Source organism: Osmia bicornis, chromosome 2, assembly GCF_907164935.1.
Source record: "Osmia bicornis bicornis chromosome 2, iOsmBic2.1, whole genome shotgun sequence".
NCBI lineage: Eukaryota > Metazoa > Arthropoda > Insecta > Hymenoptera > Megachilidae > Osmia > Osmia bicornis.
The window spans coordinates 10,260,722-10,279,372 of record NC_060217.1 but is presented as its reverse complement, the minus strand read 5'-3'; the positions used below and the strand labels follow the sequence as shown (position 1 = coordinate 10,279,372).

Here is an 18,651-nt window from a genome sequence, read left to right as displayed (position 1 = left end):
GTAGCAACTCTAGAGACGAAGAGACAAGTCGAGGGTGGGGGCTGATTTAATTCCTGAATTTTACTATGGTAAACGCGGAGGGCAAATAAATAAATTCTCTGATACTTTTATCGAGCGTTCTTAGGATGCTTTTCTATGGAATATTATTTTAAAAATTAAACTAAAATCTGTTATGTGATAGTAAAATGTAATCATTAAAATTTGATAAATAAATTGTTTATTATACAAGATAAGGTTGAATTATATCTTTTTGATTAGAAATATAAAAAAGTTAAATGATATGAGAAAATTTATTTTTCTAGAAGTGCAATAATGCAATTACAATAGTGCAACTGCAATAATGAAACTACAATAGTGCAACTGCAAGTAAAATCGTCCTTCATACATTAAATCATGAAAAATTATTTTATTTAACTATAGAATACTTTATTTTAGATACGATTTTACATCAGAATTCATGTGGCAAGATAAATGCAGTTTTCGTTAAAATTCAACCGGTGCAATCGTATCTTGCACTCTACATACGTAGAATAATTTTTCGAAAGACGACAAGTGAAATATGAAACGATATCTCAAACGTAGAAGTCAGGTTTGGTCTAACAAATGACAACTGAATCAGGAGTCTGAAAGTTAGATCGCCGTTGTTACGAATCTTTCGTGAGTTCGCGTGATCAATGGACCAAGGAAACTTTAGATCCTGCAGAATGAAGCTATGTAAAATTTAACCGGAGAAAAGGAATTGTATATATGGAGAAAGCACGGTGACGGACTTATAATGCTGCTATGTATTCGCTGAATGCAAGCAACTTTCTCCGAGAACCTCTATTACCACGAATATTCACAACGATGTTAAAGTTAAAACGCAAAATTTCCAAGTCTCTCACGATAATCCAGAGAAAACTAGCAAAAGTTTTCAACTGAAAGTTTATAAAAACACCACATCAGTACTTCAGAAAGTTAAATATTTTAATGATTACTTGGTGAATTTGTTGCCTTATTTTTCAGTATTTTTCTATCCTTAATTGATATTGAAAGAAATTATTAAGTAATATAATAAAAGAAATTCTTTTTTCTGAATGAACTAAAGTAAATAAAATTATTATCATTAGAACAGTACCTACATTGGCGTAACGAGGATTTTATTCTTGGGTGGGCTACTTCCCTTAGAAATTTAAAAATTTTAGTTCTAAAATTTTCGAATTTAAAAATTCTGAAATTTTGAAAGTCTGGAATGATTGAATTCTGAAATCGTAAAAAGTCGCCTGATGATGATAGGTTTTAAAGCATAAAACAACGCCTAAAACCAAAGTCCTTCAAGGCCAGAAAGGGCAGCTGAGGTATAAATAAATAATAAATAAAATTTTTATTTACCACAGTAAAAATTCGATTTTATAGAAGATGGAGCAAAACTCATTTTTCTATCTATTATTTTTTTAAAATTTGGTATATGATAATGTGAGTCTCCCTTATTGTTAGTACACATTCCTTAGTATTTCGCGTAACAATTCGAGGCTCCATTTTTCTGAAGTTAAGGGTTAATCATAAAAAAAATCTACTGAAAAAACGTGAATATACTACAAGGTGTAAAACGTCGAATTTATACTACAGTATCAAACTTGCTACATACTTCTCACACATCTCCAATAAACTTGCAGCGTACAAGGAAAGAAACGTTCAGTGACGTTTGTCTCCATCATAACGCAGAAATGGCCAAAGTATCGCAGTAACAAGTGACGAGTGTCGACTGGGAGAAGTTGTATAAAGGAGAATAAAAGTTCCTTACTACTGAATAGCTAGTCTTTCAAAGTTTTTTACACTTTATGAGACACACGAGCTTTTATGCCAACATGCACGCGTTAAGACCAAGATGACTTTCAAACGTATCTGTACGAGATGAATGAATGCTTCATGAACTTCAATGTGTTTGGAGATATTGTCGTATTAACCATACGTTTGTAGTTGAATTATGCTCGCATTTAAGTTGAAAGAAATAAAAATAATTATATCTTTGAAAAATTGAAAAAAGGAAGATTTAAGATAAAGATACGATTAACCCTTTGTGGAGGATCAACACATATGTATGTTAAAACATAATTGTCATAGTAATTCATATTACGTTACATTCTTGACACAAAACACAGCTATAAGTATAGGCAATAGAAATTTATAATACATACTTTGAAGGATGGAATTCATTGTACTTTAAACTAATAATACTCTGTGCAAGCTTAAAAATGCTCAAAGGGTTAATTCAGGATTTATTTTTACTAAAAATGTGACCTCTTTTGATAAAACGATGTGGGTTAAAAGTAACGATACAAAAGGATTGAAAGCAGAAATAAAAAAGAAAAGCAAAGATAAGAAAAGTGAACGAAATTGTTCCATAATACTTCGTCTGACACCACTGCTATTTCAGGCGACTTTTTGTACCTGCTTCTAAAAGAACGTGTTATGATTTTTGAGAAATACTAGAATCATACATCAGTGATATTCTATTTCCATAAAATTTTATAGCACCAGCTTTGCATTCATTTAGCAATAAGGCATCAAACCATTAGATTTCTTAACCCTCGAAATAACAAGTCCCATATTTAACAATTCATTTATAATTTTTTCTTTTTTTAATAATATCATTATTAAACCATAATGATAAAGGCATAAGAGAAAGTGAATAATTTTTTGAACATTTTTTAAAGGATAAAAATGATATTTTTTCAAACTCCTTCTTTGGTCCTTCTAGGATTAACAACATTTATTTATCAAAATATTTTTCAGACTACTTTTTCCCAAAAATTTCAAACAATTATTCATTTTGATGAATAATTTTCGTACTCGCATAAACATAAATCTTCGTTTTCCATGGAGGAATGTATAAGCACGTGGGCAAATATTGAAAAGCAATATTGAATACGGATGTTGACTAACATTTTACCGTGATGAAGCATCACCAACAGATGTTATCACAGAGTTAGAAACTGTTGTTGCCCGTTCGACGTTGACAGAAGGAACCAATATTGACATTTCCAAACAAAATGCTTACATTATCCCATCGACTCGATGTTTCGTAATTCTCTAATCTTTAAACCAATATTAACTGTTATCGTCATCGGTGAAAATCAATGGAACAACGGGTGCATTTAGCGAAGTGTAGTTAAATTTTCCAATCAAAAGTTCGTTGATTTGCGTTCGTATCGAGTAATATTTTATTAGAAAAGTTGCCAGCCCTTGTTTTGTACCATCGATAACGCGGCATTGTGCCGGATCCAACATGAGTAACACCGAAAATTTACGAGCTAACTTTCGAGACTTCGTTCAACTCGTATCAGCCACATTAATGCCGAACAATAGAGGGAGATCATGTGCGAACACGTGTAAAATATGGATGCTACTGGGAGATCTGCATAAATGAGAAATAAGAAGAAAGGAAATGAATACGAGAACTCGTGATTTTGTAGAATATTGGATATTAATAACAGACGATTTTTAATCAAAGGTATAATTCTAAATTTTGATGAATTCTCATAAATTGAACAATAAAAACTACTGCTTGTGATATTTTTATTTTTATTCTAATTTTTAGAATAAAAAATAATTGATTTTTAACCCTTTGGGAACGGAGCTTACACAATTTAATGTAAAAGAAATTGTTAAGGCTACCTCAAAATCGTATGTAAATCGAAGTGAGTGACAATATAAAGTAGTAAAAGTCCTTCGATTCTAGTCGCGGAATAAGGGCAATAAATCCATGGGGATAAACCCATAAAATGAGGAACGACAAACAGTAAAAAGCAATGAGGGAGGAGCGAAGAATCGTAGGATCGTTGTGTAACCTATGACAGAAATTCATTTTTCGAAGGCAGCTGTAGAAACAGCATTTCGAGAAATCCTGCGTGGTGGAAAGTCAGGGCCAGCATAAACACACTCAAGTTTTGGGGGGTTTGAGTGCAGCAGCCCCGTCACTTGCACGGTCGCCATTCTACAAAGGAACCTTCCCCCTAAGTACTTGAGTACAGCAGGCACCGTCGACTAAAGGAGTTTGTTGCTGTTTCTTGTTCCCCATGCTGCCACTACTAGTGAAGAACTCCTAATGCCCGGTAGAAGTTTAATGTTGGTTGTCGGCTCGTACGAAACCAACTCGCATCAGTTATTACCGCTTTCTATAAACACTTTCGGCCTGCTTTTATTACTGGGATCGAATAAAGTCGAGGTGAGAGTTTAAAGAGCATCCCCCAACGATTTGAAGAAGTACTAGAACAAATCTGTTACCAGTAGGGTGTCACCAGTGACCAACGCTATACATTAGATATACTTTAATAGTTAAAAGAAAAAAACAGAAAAATATTATTTGGTTGAATTTTACTTTGTAACATACAAAATTATAGGTATCCATCGGTTCAAAAGTTACGTTAGATTAGATTAAATTAGGTTAGTTTTCCTGACGCCATTTTGCTGTCCACTTCTGTGGACCAATCAGATTATAGGTAGAAGTTAATATGGTGTCAAACTAACCTAACCTCGAAAGTATGCTAAAAACGTTCAGTTTTACATAAGCATTATTTTTGAGCAAATGAATTCCTAAAATTAAAACTTGCATTTTTCAATTTTTCTCGTTAAGTACTAGCAGAATACATTTAAAAAGTCAATATTTTTGTGTGTCCGACATTAAAGTTTAACCTATTATTTTGCTAACAATAAGATACCAATTTGAAAGGTAAAGTTTAAAAATTAATTAGTAACCAAAAGTTAAAAAGTTTTATTCAAATAGTGGACGATCAAGAACGCTTTCAAGTGTTCCTAGAATATACCACAAACCACGAATACCATACTAACCACCGGTCTAGACCATGGAACACAGACCGTAACTGTAAAAATAATCAACGTGTAGCTCGTCTACTTTGCTACTAACAGCGTAATACCCCTGGTCGTTTTACGATCCTCTTTTCCCGACATTTCAAGCCTGCCAACGGATGTACACACGTAGTGCAACCGACCTCTCTTGTCATGGTCCTTTACATCGACCAGCTCTGCTCACAAACATGACTTAAATTCCGAGCTAACAAAAATTCTATATAACGTAAAGCGTATAACTGGCCCTGTATTGCATACGTGTATTAAAGTCGTTTATGCGAAATAAAGGTTTTCAGCCCGGAGCGAATTTAAAATTCTTCTCAATAACGAGATTAGCTGGGCAACGCTTGACTTTTGTTTGAAATTTTCTTTCCTGTTCTTACTATTTCGGACTCGTCACAAAAGAGAAATTATCCGCAAATAAATTCGCTTGCACGACAATTTTTCTTTTCGTACAAGAAAAATTCGAAATATTAGTTAGAAAGATGATGCAGATATAGGTTCATTTGTTTTTGGAATTGCATTTTGTATTATTCGTCATGGTAACAAAGTGAATGGTAAAATAATGCCAGAATTTTTCATGAAAACTGCCAATGAACGTATTCAGAATACACCGTTGCACCATTTTTCCTTCTTGAGAACCAAGGAAACTAGCAAAACGGCTAACTCAGCTCGAAAAGAGGCGTGCAATTCTTTTATTCATCATCCTTTCACACAGAAACTTCCATTATACCCTAGTTAACTTAATAAAACACGAAACTCAACACAGCAGTGTCCTCGAAATGTATTCGAAGCAGCTGCACGTTTGATGTTAACCTTTGAAAAAGAGTAGATTTTACAAAGAATCCGACGGTTTACAAGAAAACTCGAGATTCCGCTCGCGAACGTCCATAAAGAATGAAAAAGAATACGCCTTTGGGGTGTAATGCAGATTTCTCTGTGTAAAAGTAAAGTGTTAAATCTGTTTATACGGGGAATCTATTCAAGTATTTATACAAAACGTTCTGTCCAAGCCCATGAGGGATTGACCGGAGACTAGAGCCCATTTCTACCACCAGGATACACCTATTTTCTATTCCGAAAGAAGTCTACACGGCAATGCATACTGAGAATGTAGCTCGTACATGTACTATGATCCTAGCACCATCCCATTCCAGTAAAAGGAACGTCTAGCACCCTTGAATCTGAGTAGTGCTTTTCTGGATGAACATTATACTTAATAGCAGCGGAATAAGGATTCCGAAAAGTTAGCCGGTACATTTCGTATGCATTCTACGTGTTAACTTAAGGAACATGCTCTTTCTAGGCAAACATATTTTTTAAAAGAAAAGACAACCATATCCTTTGTATTTTCATATACATATAATTTACCTACTGATTATTTTCTGACTGTATATTTATAATTTACTATATTTTAGGAAAATGTGTACACTCTCGATCGAATCAGGCTTTTCAAAGGAAAATAGTGGTTAAACTATAAAGTTTGAAATGAAAAAAAATATATTTAAATTGAAAAATCTAAAAATCCATCAAGAATATATGTAAATACAATTGCGAATAAATCAGGCTCCCTGAGAAAAAATGGTAATATCCCGCATTCCCACCCTTCCTCGTAGGTGTCGCCGAGGAAAATGACAATGTAGGGAAGAAGGCTCCATTTATGTATACAGATCTGTGGCAACCTATCACCACTTGCGTATAAATATTTACTTTGTTATTTAGCACTTTTCAATTATAGATTATATTTTGTAATATTTAGTAATTCAAAGTTATATTATTTTGTTTCTGAATCACTTTTAATATTAATATCTTCAGAATTAAGATTCTGCAAATTCCTGCTTCCCCTATATTGCCACTTTTCCTAGGGAAGCCTGATGTATTCACGAGTGTATTCGATTTGAATTGTATTTGAAAATCATAATATTTAATCAAATTTCTTAGGTCAGAAATGATGAATTTTAAATACTATAAGTGGCACAATAATAGATAATGATAATTTGATAATTATTTAAAAAATTGGAACTAGTATAATCATTGATAAAATAAATTTTTAATTAAAATCAAAAGGCATCGAATTAAGTGGTACCTAGTAAATGTTTTACTTTATAAAACGTTTTACAATAAGATCTCCAACTCAGTTTGTATGATGCAGTTAAAGATAGGAGCAAATGGAAAAACAATTTCACGTTTCATGTTCCCTGATTCTTTCATACATAAAACTACCATAATAACGTGAAGAAATGCTGATCCGTAGGGAATACAAATTTGTATTTACGCTAAATTGTACCCATGACAATGCTTTATTTGCTTTGGCGTTCTCGTAAAACGAGTTTTAAGGGGCAACATTTTACGCAGCGATCCAGGAACCAATTTTCTTCCCGTGTTTATCCACAGATGGTTCCATTGTCAAGTCGTTTCCGAGGGGAATATTGTCACTGTCAGCGAATACATTTTTCAAGCATTGTCCTAATCAGTAAAGCATCTTTTGTCCGACCACGCAGAATATAATTCGATATTGTCGAACAATATACGACATCCATTGTATCTGCCATTACTGAATCGTAACCAGATCTCATGAGTAAAATTTGTACAGATACATTATTCTTATAATTCTATTGAACAATGTCAATATCAACAGTGGTATAACTAGAATTCCTTTCTGGAATAAATCAGGTTCCTTAGCTTCACTAACAGAATCCTAAAATTTCGAAATTCTGGCATTTTAGAATTTCCGAATTTTGAGAGTTTAAAATTTCAGAATGGTGGGAGGATCAGTCCACGTATTTTGGAACAACCAGTGGAGCATGGAAAAATTATTATTTCTCGATTCAATTAATATGATTTATAAGCAGTCTAGAATACCTACTAGAAAATGCAAAAGAAGAAGTCTAAAATTAAATAATAATTTTCGCCATAATCTGAGCGATCCAAGGATTAACCTCGACACCCTATATTCTTCAGGAATACACGCTAAATCACTCATCAGCAAAAGTGCCAATAACCTAGATTTACGAGGCTCCCGTTTCCCTTCCTTTTGCTCCTCAACAAAAGGGCGTAACACTTCGCTCGTGACTGGAATCCCCTACCGGTTGAATTATCTATCTTTGGCATAACCCTTTTGAAGCGATCAGACGCAGGAGCACTATTCTTCGGACATTTTCCTCTAGCTTGCGCAAGCCAAGAGCGTTACTTCTGTCGAGTCTGCACCGAGGGGAATATTGTCGCTGTCAGCGAATATGTTTTATAGCAGCATCGCACCAGGATGCGACTCTACCTGGTACACCGACTGCGAGATAGACTGGGTGAAAAAAAGAAAAACGAAGGAAAGAGGAGAAGAAAAAAAGATGCCGTATACCATCGAGCTAGGTGGGTATTGGATTTGTAATAGGGGCCATACGGGCTATAGGCACACCACTCTTCCAACCCTCTACCATCCGAAACCCCCTCCGACAACTTCACCTCGCCCCATGTCGAAATTGCGAACCATTTTCTCGGATAGAAGACGTCGCAGCGGCGCAAAGTCTCCTAGCTCGACTGAATGCATTATTCGCACGAGAGAGCAAAGGACTACCGGGTGTCTCGTTCTTACTTTTCCCCCATCGAACCTCTATCCTTGCCGATCACGCGGTTGACCGAATACAAAGACGACGCCCAAAGAATCTATTCGCATTTTATACTCGAATTGATCACGTTTTCATAAACGTCGGCGACGAAAATGGAGTAAATGTTAATAGGCGGACTAGAGAGAAAATGTTGATTGAGTATTTCTGCATTAGATGTTTAGAAACTTCCCTATTTACAACTAGATCTAGTAGTAGACATTCAGTTTTTGTCCATCATAGACCACTCTTTTCTTTATAAAGTAACATAAAATCCTAATTAGCAATCCTGATAACTCGAAATAGTAAATTGAAATTTTTAGAGTTCCCACCCTTACCTGTAAGCATCCTCGTAGGTCCCTCGTCTCCCACCACTTGCAGGTAAACGTTTACCTTAGCTACATACTAAATTTTATGATATTTAATAATTAAAAATTATATTATCTTGCTCCTACATCGTTTTTAATATTAATATCGTCAAAATCAAAATTTTGAGATCGCGAGTGTATATCCCGAAGAGTAAACTGATTTCTGCACTGATTTTCAGGAAAATTATTCGGCAGAATTCTATTGAAAAATTCAACTCTGAAGATAATTTCATTTATCGAACGGAAGAATGAAAAATGAATCGCAATACAATCATCGTTTCTTGTCCCAGGATCATAAACCGATGCAGACTGTCATCGTTTACCCCGGAGATTTATTTAACCATATTGATCAACGTAACGAACACAATCGGCCTCGATTATGGCGTACACGAGAGTTCAGCTAGAGCTCGTAAAATAAAGTGGTCTCGGTTGGAACACGATGTCCAAGAGATTGAGTTGGCCACTGCCACAGAAGGACATGGCTCCTGCGAAACGATTAATCCTCATTGGTTAGAATTTGCACCCTGGCACATACTTTATGACACCTCTGTTCGAAAATACGGTCATTTGTTTTACCAACACCTCTGTGACAACTATCATTCTTGCTCGTTGAATGAAAATTACTGTAGTAACGAACGTAGTTTTTAATGCGCGATCCCTTATCGTATGATTAAATTAACTCTTTTGTGGATATTTGAAAAGTTTTGAAAATGCTGAAAAACGCAGTTGAAATTATTATTCTTGAAGATTAAATCAAATAATATTTAATATACACGCTACTTAAAAATTGGCAAATTTTTTATATAACTAATATCTACTAAAATGAAGCTGATTCTTAAATTCAGTTTCCTTTTATTTTTATTCAATTGTTAATTCCAATTTCGTTCTTAGAATAATTTATTACATATTAATTGTAATTATTCATTATAATAATTACAATAAATTTCTGTTTCTGAATTTTGAATTTATCGTTCCAGAATAATAATTTTCTCTCGTCAAATTCAATTTCAATAAAAGAATTTCTAATCTTCTCAGTTTGATATCTGTTAGACTTAAACTATCCTTTGCTTCTAAAAACAAAGAAATTATCAATGTGTATAAATCAAGACAGTCGTAAGTAGAAACGGAAGTTCAACGATGTCCGGTATTTCGATTAGGTCGATCCCTCGACAAGAAAGATTCCTTCCCTTCTCTAAACCGCTCTAACGCTGTCGAAGATGACTTTTTAGAATTTCATTCACGTGCCGTACAAGAACGGACTTTTTTTCCCTGCCACGTACGTGATCGTGGAAATTTCGTTCTTTCATGAAAAAAAAGTGCGCTCCATTCTGTCGGTGAAGAAGAAACTACGATAACTGTAAGACTTACAAGAAGAAATTTTCTAACCAATCATCTGGATGACTAAACGTCTAATAAAAGAAGAATTAAATGAAATGTTCGAAAGATTACAATACTCGTAAGATTACAACGTTTTAAGAATTTTTTAGATAACAAGTTGTAAACAAGTTGTGAGAAAGAAAAAAAATTCACCTGTTCCCCAAAGACGCGAAAACATAAAGTCGGTATATTGCGGCGAACGTCGCTTAAAAACGCGCTTGATTTACGTTTACTGTTAATTTATACCATTTCGAGGGGTGATTATGAAAATGAGAGGAAGCATTACCTAACTTTCTTAATTACCTTTCCTTACCTGTGAAAGAGCGTTACGCGAAAGAAGGCTTTGCAATAATTTATTGTAATTGCCTATGCGTTCGCGTTTTAAACAATTTCTAATATCCACGCTTAATGAATACCTTGGTCGGCCTTCAAGCGTGAAATTACTAAACTTCTTAACTATTAAGTGTGAATGAAAAACTTGCGATCCCTTGCAGAAGATCTAAACAAATATAAGAGAAAAATTCAAAAGTAAGATATCTCAGAAGAACTGACATGTTTTATTTGTAAGAGCCCGTGTTGGGACAGCGACGTTGTCCAGAGTCCCGTTAGGTACCGTCGTAAAACATCTGGGGCCCTTATGACGACGGGAATTGGCAAGGGCCTGATCGTCCTCACCCCCTCGCACGGCGATGACGACCAGGCCTCGGAAAGCGGAAGGTTAAGGGTTTTTCCAGAAAGAGTGGGGCGCGGACCTTCCTTTTAAGGAACGGGAAAAGAGCGCAGAAGGCAGAAGGAAAGTAATAGCGGATTTGACTGCATGTAACGATTAGAAGTGGAGAGTGTGAGAACGCGTATTAAAAATATATCCTGACTCTTGGACTTTTATTTAAACACCCTTACAAATTCAGAAGTGGGATCAAGGATCCAAAACGGAAAGGTCCGTGGAAATTGTGTAATCAACAGTGCCGTTCATATTCTGTGTGACTCTCTTCGCGAGGTTCTTTGTGATTAATTTTCTGTGTGACAATTTTTACGATTCTGTGTGACAATTTTTGTTTCGTTTCTGTGTGACAGTTTTTTCTGTGTAACAATTTTTTTTTTAATTTCTGTGTGACGTTTTCTGAAGTGTCTGTGCGACACTGTATTTGACCTTCCTGGTGATTATATCAGTGGCGTTTTTATAAATTCGAGGTGACTTTACCATGTCACATTCAGTGGGAAGAAGTCAACGCGATTTCCTTCTATCTGATTTGAAGGAGATACTGCGTCAACGTGGTTTGTCAACGACAGGCAACAAAGCCGAATTAGTGCAGCGCCTTGATGAGAACTTTCCGGATCGAGCATGGGAGGTTGACGTAACCCCACGTTCGAAAAAAGGTGGAGAGGCGGCCGCAGAGGGCAATACCACGGTTAGAGAGGACGAGATACACCCCAGGCAAACGGGCAGGTAGAAAGGGTCAATCGAGTGCTAGGACCCATGCTAGCAAAAATGACCGAGGACCGTCCGGGAAAACGATGGTATGAGGTAATAGAAGACGCCGAGTACGCACTAAACAATACGGTGAATAAAGCCACGGGTGACACACCGTGCAAGTTATTATTCGGAGTAGACCAAACGGGTAAAGTGCCAGATGTGTTAAAAAAGTGTGTTCAAACTGAAGCAAGTCGCGAACCTTCAAAATTAGAAGAGTGTCGTCGCGTAGCCGCGGGAAAAAATTTGCAACAGCAAAATTATAATAAGACGTATTATGATAAGAAACACAAACCGCCTTACGAGTATCAAGTCGGAGATTATATTATGTTAAAGAATTTTGTAAGTACTCCTGGGGTCTCCCAAAAATTGATTCCGCAATTTAAGGGACCCTACGAGATTATAAGGAAATTGCGAAATGATCGTTACGTTGTAGCGGACGTTAGAGGTTTTCAAAACACTCAGAGACCGTACCAGGGTACTTGGTCATCCGCAAATATGAGACCTTGGTGTCCAAATTAGTTTAGGTTTTTGTGAAACTAGAAATAGTAAATTTATATTTTAGAGTTAGGTTTAGAAATTTTAAGTTTATAATAGCAAATAAATTAAGCTTTATGTGCGAATAGACATGAATAGACGAGACCAGGGGGTCTCGTATGTCAGGATTGGCCGAGTTGTAAGAGCCCGTGTTGGGACAGCGACGTTGTCCAGAGTCCCGTTAGGTACCGTCGTAAAACATCTGGGGCCCTTATGACGACGGGAATTGGCAAGGGCCTGATCGTCCTCACCCCCTCGCACGGCGATGACGACCAGGCCTCGGAAAGCGGAAGGTTAAGGGTTTTTCCAGAAAGAGTGGGGCGCGGACCTTCCTTTTAAGGAACGGGAAAAGAGCGCAGAAGGCAGAAGGAAAGTAATAGCGGATTTGACTGCATGTAACGATTAGAAGTGGAGAGTGTGAGAACGCGTATTAAAAATATATCCTGACTCTTGGACTTTTATTTAAACACCCTTACATATTCAAAAGGTATAATGAGATAATAAATTAGAGATGTACGATTAATGGCATAGCATCACGTATGTTAATGAGAATAATCGCACCCTTTGTACACGAGTTTATACTGTGAACTTCTGCTCCAGTCTAAAGAAGCAAATTCCCCAAATGCAAATTTCACATGCAGATACGTGAAAATAGGTTAAAGTGCTGAGCAAGTTCGAAGTTAGTTCTAAGCAGGAGCTTGTTGAATCCAGGCAAGACCCAGGGTTTCAGAATTAGACTTAGGTCGATTCGAAGGAAGATCCTGGTGGGATTAAAACAAGAGCTTTATACAGGCGAAGAGGACTTCGGTAGATTTAAAACGAGACGTTGGTTAAATCCAGATACGAACGGGGATAAACCTGATGTCAGATATTCTTGTAGAAGATTATTCGCAAATTTAACGAATTTCTTTTTTCGGCTGAAATACACTGTGTGACATTAATCCTTCGCAATTCAACTTTTTCTTTTCCTTTCCAATAACCTAGTCTGAAGAAATTTTTTAAATCTTTCTAATTTATGCTTGACTTAAAAACAGATGAGGATATATGTAAAACGTGGCTCATAAAAGATAATACAATTTCTCCAAAACTTAATTCCAACACAAGGAGTTAATTTCATTTTAAAATGTAATTATAATTCCTCTTTAAATGATTCCAGTTTAAAACGAAATCCTAATTTAAATTTCTATTTAAGGATGTGGAAACCCTGAAGAAGATTAAAAATTATCATCCGGCGAGTGAATTTTATCTCTATATGAATTTCAAATATCTCACGGGTGAAGTGAAATATAAAACATTTTCCTCTACTCAACCCCATTAGCACGTGATCTATGCAAATTTGCTCGATCTTAATCCTTCCTTAGAAACTATTATATATTTGAATAAAACTGTCTGCGGTATTAATATTACCCCTATGTACTGTATTAAGAATAGTATGCTTCGCCAGGGAAAACGACGATTCCTCCTTCCCACCGGTAGGTTTCCCCAGGATTCTAAATTCCCGATTTTCCCCGTAGGTTTCCACGGGTTCTCGGTTTCCCCAACTTCCCCATAGGCTTCCCTTTCCCTGTGGCTTCTCACTACTTGCGTATAATCGTTTACACGGGAAAATTTGAATTAATATTCATTTTGCTATTCGTACTTTCTAATATTCAATAATAATTAAAAATTGTATTATTATTTTCTTTTCTAAATCACTTTTAATAATCGTCAAAATTTCGGAAACGTTTAAAAAGAAGAAAAGAAATAGAAGAATTCAAAACCTTTACAACTATGCCACTGAATGTAGATTTAGAAGAAGTGTATATTGAAGCCCAAAGAGGAACAAAAATTGTTCTTTTGAGAAATTAATTTTGTATTAACCTTATCTATCTATTTTTTGGATGAAACGTTTCGCTATAATGGTAATTTAAGATGAAGAATGAATACTATCTGGATAAAAAGTTGACGAAAGAAAGAGCACCGAGTTCCGATGAGTATGCCAGGCACGTAAGCGTTGTTTATCGCAGAAAACGTTCCCGGTTGTCTTCAGGTTCGAATTGTTTCGAAGGAAAATAGGGATCCCCGGTGTTATACCCCATTGCCCGGACACCAGATATACAGAGGGCTCGGCTTGATTATGCGCAACACGTATTCTCAAACACAATCCTGCGACACTCGTAACGCAGGTGGAATTCGAGGCTTCCTCCAGGCAGATAACTGAATTAATTAAGTCTCCTGCAAATGAGGAGATACCCATGTAACAAAGGTGAATTAACACTAATTCACATTCGTACATGTGACTCCCCGTGCGAGACGACCTTTCCACCCCGAAAACGAAGGAAAGTAAGTTTCGGACCGAATAATTAAGCCTAGAGAGATGAAGGGGTGAAAATCCATGGCAAAATGACAGACCAAATGGTCACCGAGGTGGATGGAAAAATTAAATAACGACGGAAAATTTGTGGCTAGCTATTGCGATGAGTAAGAGGGTATTCTACTGTAACCGGTCAAAAATCGTTATTCTTGCCTTTCTTTTTGCAAAAGACCTAATAATGATTTTTCTGAAACTAAGTAGTGTTTAATGTTGAAGAAGAAAGATCAGATATTCAAAAATTTCATTAGCTGGTATTTTTAAATAAACCTCAACCATTATTTTTACAGTAGGTATTTCATTAGGTCTATTATCCATAATTTCAAATATTGATTGCGAATGTTTCTAATTGGATAAATTAAAGAATTTCTAATAATATATGCCTGATCCAAAAATTATATTGCAAAACATAATAAAGAATTGAAATTACATCAAGTTCATTAAAGTTCATTTTAATTTTCCTCCTTTTTTTAAGTTGATGTGAAACCAAAAAATATACTTGCTCGTTTAATTAAAATCATGTTTCTGACAAACGTTGTAATTACCCCACCGGCAACCCACGCAACATGGAACGTGTTACAATAATTATGTTGTTTCGCAGTTTCTAATTCCACTACAGGTGTATGCACAAAACTACAGATGAAATTCTTGCGTAGCCACGAATGAAATGATAAAATTTCGAGTTTCGACAACAGCGAACCGTGGCAAATAAAATGTACAAATAATAAATCGAAATGAACTAAAGGAGAAAACTATCTCTTGAAATTTAATGAAGTGACGATTTGCTTTGGTAGATGAAGGGATTAACAACTTAAAAATTTATCTGTCAATGTTTATCAAATAATGAAAATGTTTCTTTAGTACGATTCAAACTTTGATAATTATTATGTATTTTTACTGATTATGTTTCAAACAGATTATATATTCAGCTATAAAAATTAAAGAGAATCTTCCACTATAATATTCTAAAGCAATAGATGTGAAAACATGAGTAAACAAATTTATGAAAAGAACTTGTGAAATGTCTATGTATCAATCTATCTAAAATAAATGTTGATATTTTGTAAGTGAAATGGTTAATAAATATTTAGAACTTTAACTAGAGTATTCAAATTTTCAAGCGATCTACTAATATAAAAGTATGAAATTATTATAAAAACCATCTAAATTCTGCAATGGATTTCGATATTATTCACGACTATTGCAAGATCTAACATACCTTTAACAAAATATATAACGTACTGAAACTATAAACAAAAAGACGTATCGAATTAAAATATCAATACGCTGTATTTTTAATGTCCTTTATTCTTTTAAATTATTCATACAAAAGAATAGATTCACTAATATCTAGTGTTTCAAGGATTAAGAAAGCTTATAGTAATCAATACGTAATTATTATCATGTGTAAGTTTAACTGATAACATTCAATAAGTCATTATTGAAGTATCAATCTCTTAACACGTATTCGAATTAATGTTAAACGATACATATTCGATGTACTTTTAATTTAAATATTTGGTAATATTTTTACACAAATAAACATATTTAAAAGTACTGTACCAAATTGTTATTATTGAGATAAGATAATGTATGGTAGAAATGTATATATCACTTACTTGTAAACTTGGATGGCATCCTAATTCCAGTAACGTGCGCACTACACCAGCATGTCCTTTATTAACCGCGATATGGAGGGCAGTTTGACGTCTTTTATTCCTCGCATTCAAGTCAGCTCCAGCACCAGCTAACAACGCCATTACACCCGGTTCATCTCCAAATGCAGCGTGGTGTACAGCTCTGTCTCCATCTTTATCCTAAAAACATATTACAATACGTTCAATTGCATATATTCTGAAACAATCTTCAAAAATTAAGAATTTAAAGAGAAAAACATTTACCTCAATTTCAACATCTGCTTTGTAACGAAGAAGAATTTTTATCACTTCTAAGTGACCATTTTGACTTGCGGCTTGTAATGCAGTGTGACCAGCGAATACACCATTCACATCGGCCTCGGGTCTCTTCAAACATTCTTCGCATTTAGCAGCATCGCCATTTGCAGCAGTCTTTACTAATTCTTCATTAACATCACCCGAGACATGGGTTTCAAATAATTTTTTCAACAATGCTGACAAACGTTCTAAAGAAAACAGTATCAAATAATTATCCGAAATCTTAGAAAGTAACACTGATCAAATTTTATTGACTAATTTCTCAGTACTTAAGCTTACCTCCACTGCTATTTCCTGGAACGCTACCATCGCTGCTTGCAACTTTAGTTACTGCTTGAGGATTATACGTCCAAGAAGTACTACATACTTCTACTTTCAAATCGCCATCGTGATATATTTGTAGAACTCTCCCAATTTTTCCCATTGTCTGTTGAAACATACAAATCATTCAAAATTTGTTTATAAATATGTTGAAAGTTTCATAAATTTTTACAAAGCAATAGTACACACCGGTGCCATTGCTTCGGCCCATTCCCCATGACCTCGTTGAAGTAGCTTTATTTTCTCTAAGTCATTACATATTTGTACCAAATCTCCAACCGCAAACGTTTGGTTATCAGAACTTGAACTGGTAACTGGTACCGGTATTTGTACTTTCGTTAATACAGCAGGATTAAACGTCCAACGATTACCGCTCGGGTATGATACAACAATATCATGATCCTCATCAATACCAACAACAGTCCCGGTAGTGCCAAGACACTCAAACATACCATCTGTCCAACCACCATGTCCGTGTTGCAATGACTGTACTATTTCTAATTCTAAGTCAACATTAACCTGTGAAATAAAAACTACTGTATTAATAACTTTATTTCTCAGAAACTATATGCTCATATGGCTACTAAATTCTCTCAACAAATATATTATTTAATTACCTGATCTCCGATTTGTAATCCATGCGGACCTGTGCGACCTGGGCCTTGTTCACCTAATAGTGGTAAATGATCCCTGTATACTGTCTGACCTTTAGCATCATTAACAACTTTTAAATCGGCCTGAAACATAAATAATTACAAGTGGCTTATATATTTAGTTTATATTTAAAGTTTATACAGTCGACCCTTATTTATGAGATTTAAGAAAAACCACAATTAAAAATGTTTTGAACTAACCATTCCTTCAAAACCGACGCGGTACAAATTTTTCGCTCCATTATCCCATATAACATAAGCGGCTGAACGTGGACTGGCTGCTGACCAATCTTGAATTTCGTTAACTTTACCCCTTCGCCCATTTCCACCATCTTGGTCTTCCCATTGCCAATCAACACCTCGGACAACCCTTGCACCAGGAAATATTCCGCGAATCGCGATCTAATAGGAAATATAAAGTATGAATTATGATGAAGCAGTAACAATAATAAACATTCAAGAGAATTAATTAATACCTTTTTACTTTTACGTCTTGGTTCTAGTAATACTCTCTCACTGCCAGGAGTTGCTATACGATAAAATCTATGTCTTAAGTGATGTTTGTCTCCATGATAACAGATAGAACATAGATCATAATTTCCACATTCTGCACATTTCCAACGAATTCCAAAAATTGGTTGTTGTCTACATGTATCACACATGGTTCCATCATGCTTTACACCTGTCGGAGCTGAATCCAAAATTCGCAGATCAAATGCACCAGAACATCGATAATTAGCTGCTGTACCGTTATCCCAAACAACAACTACTTCTTCTGGGGACTCAAAATTTCTAACAGTTCCTACATGACCTTCTCCTCCATCCTGTTAAATCAAGGAATTATAATTTTTTAGTGTTTATTAAATAGAAAAATAAATCAATGATCTAATGATGAAAATTAACAAACAATATAATATAATTTTCATACTTGATACAATATAACATTTTCAAAATGAGTAATTAATTCTAAAAAAAATTATGTAAAGAAAACAAACTAAATGAGATGGAATGTAAGTAAATATATAACACAGCGTATAAAATTACGTAATGAATTTTAAGAAAGTCATAACATTTCGACTCGTACTATAAAATATATATAGTATAAACAAATCTATGCTAAATAATGCCACTTGTAGAATAACCTTAAACAAATATGTTTAATTTTATTTTAA

The 18,651-nt window shown here is 35.0% G+C and overlaps 1 protein-coding gene across 3 annotated transcripts in view; it reads right to left on the bottom strand.

The window, feature by feature from the left end:
- LOC114877790 (E3 ubiquitin-protein ligase MIB1) overlaps positions 1-18,651 on the bottom strand; it is a 480,657-nt gene that overhangs the window by 461,577 nt on the left and 429 nt on the right. For all 3 annotated transcript variants that reach the window (XM_046290190.1, XM_046290189.1, XM_046290188.1), the window contains exons 2-8: positions 17,956-18,303; positions 17,681-17,881; positions 17,444-17,563; positions 17,016-17,345; positions 16,785-16,932; positions 16,452-16,693; positions 16,170-16,367 (exon numbers count right to left, since the gene is read on the bottom strand). In XM_046290190.1, coding sequence (XP_046146146.1) covers positions 16,170-16,367; positions 16,452-16,693; positions 16,785-16,932; positions 17,016-17,345; positions 17,444-17,563; positions 17,681-17,881; positions 17,956-18,303 — 1,587 coding nt within the window. The remainder of the gene's footprint in view (positions 1-16,169; positions 16,368-16,451; positions 16,694-16,784; positions 16,933-17,015; positions 17,346-17,443; positions 17,564-17,680; positions 17,882-17,955; positions 18,304-18,651) is intronic.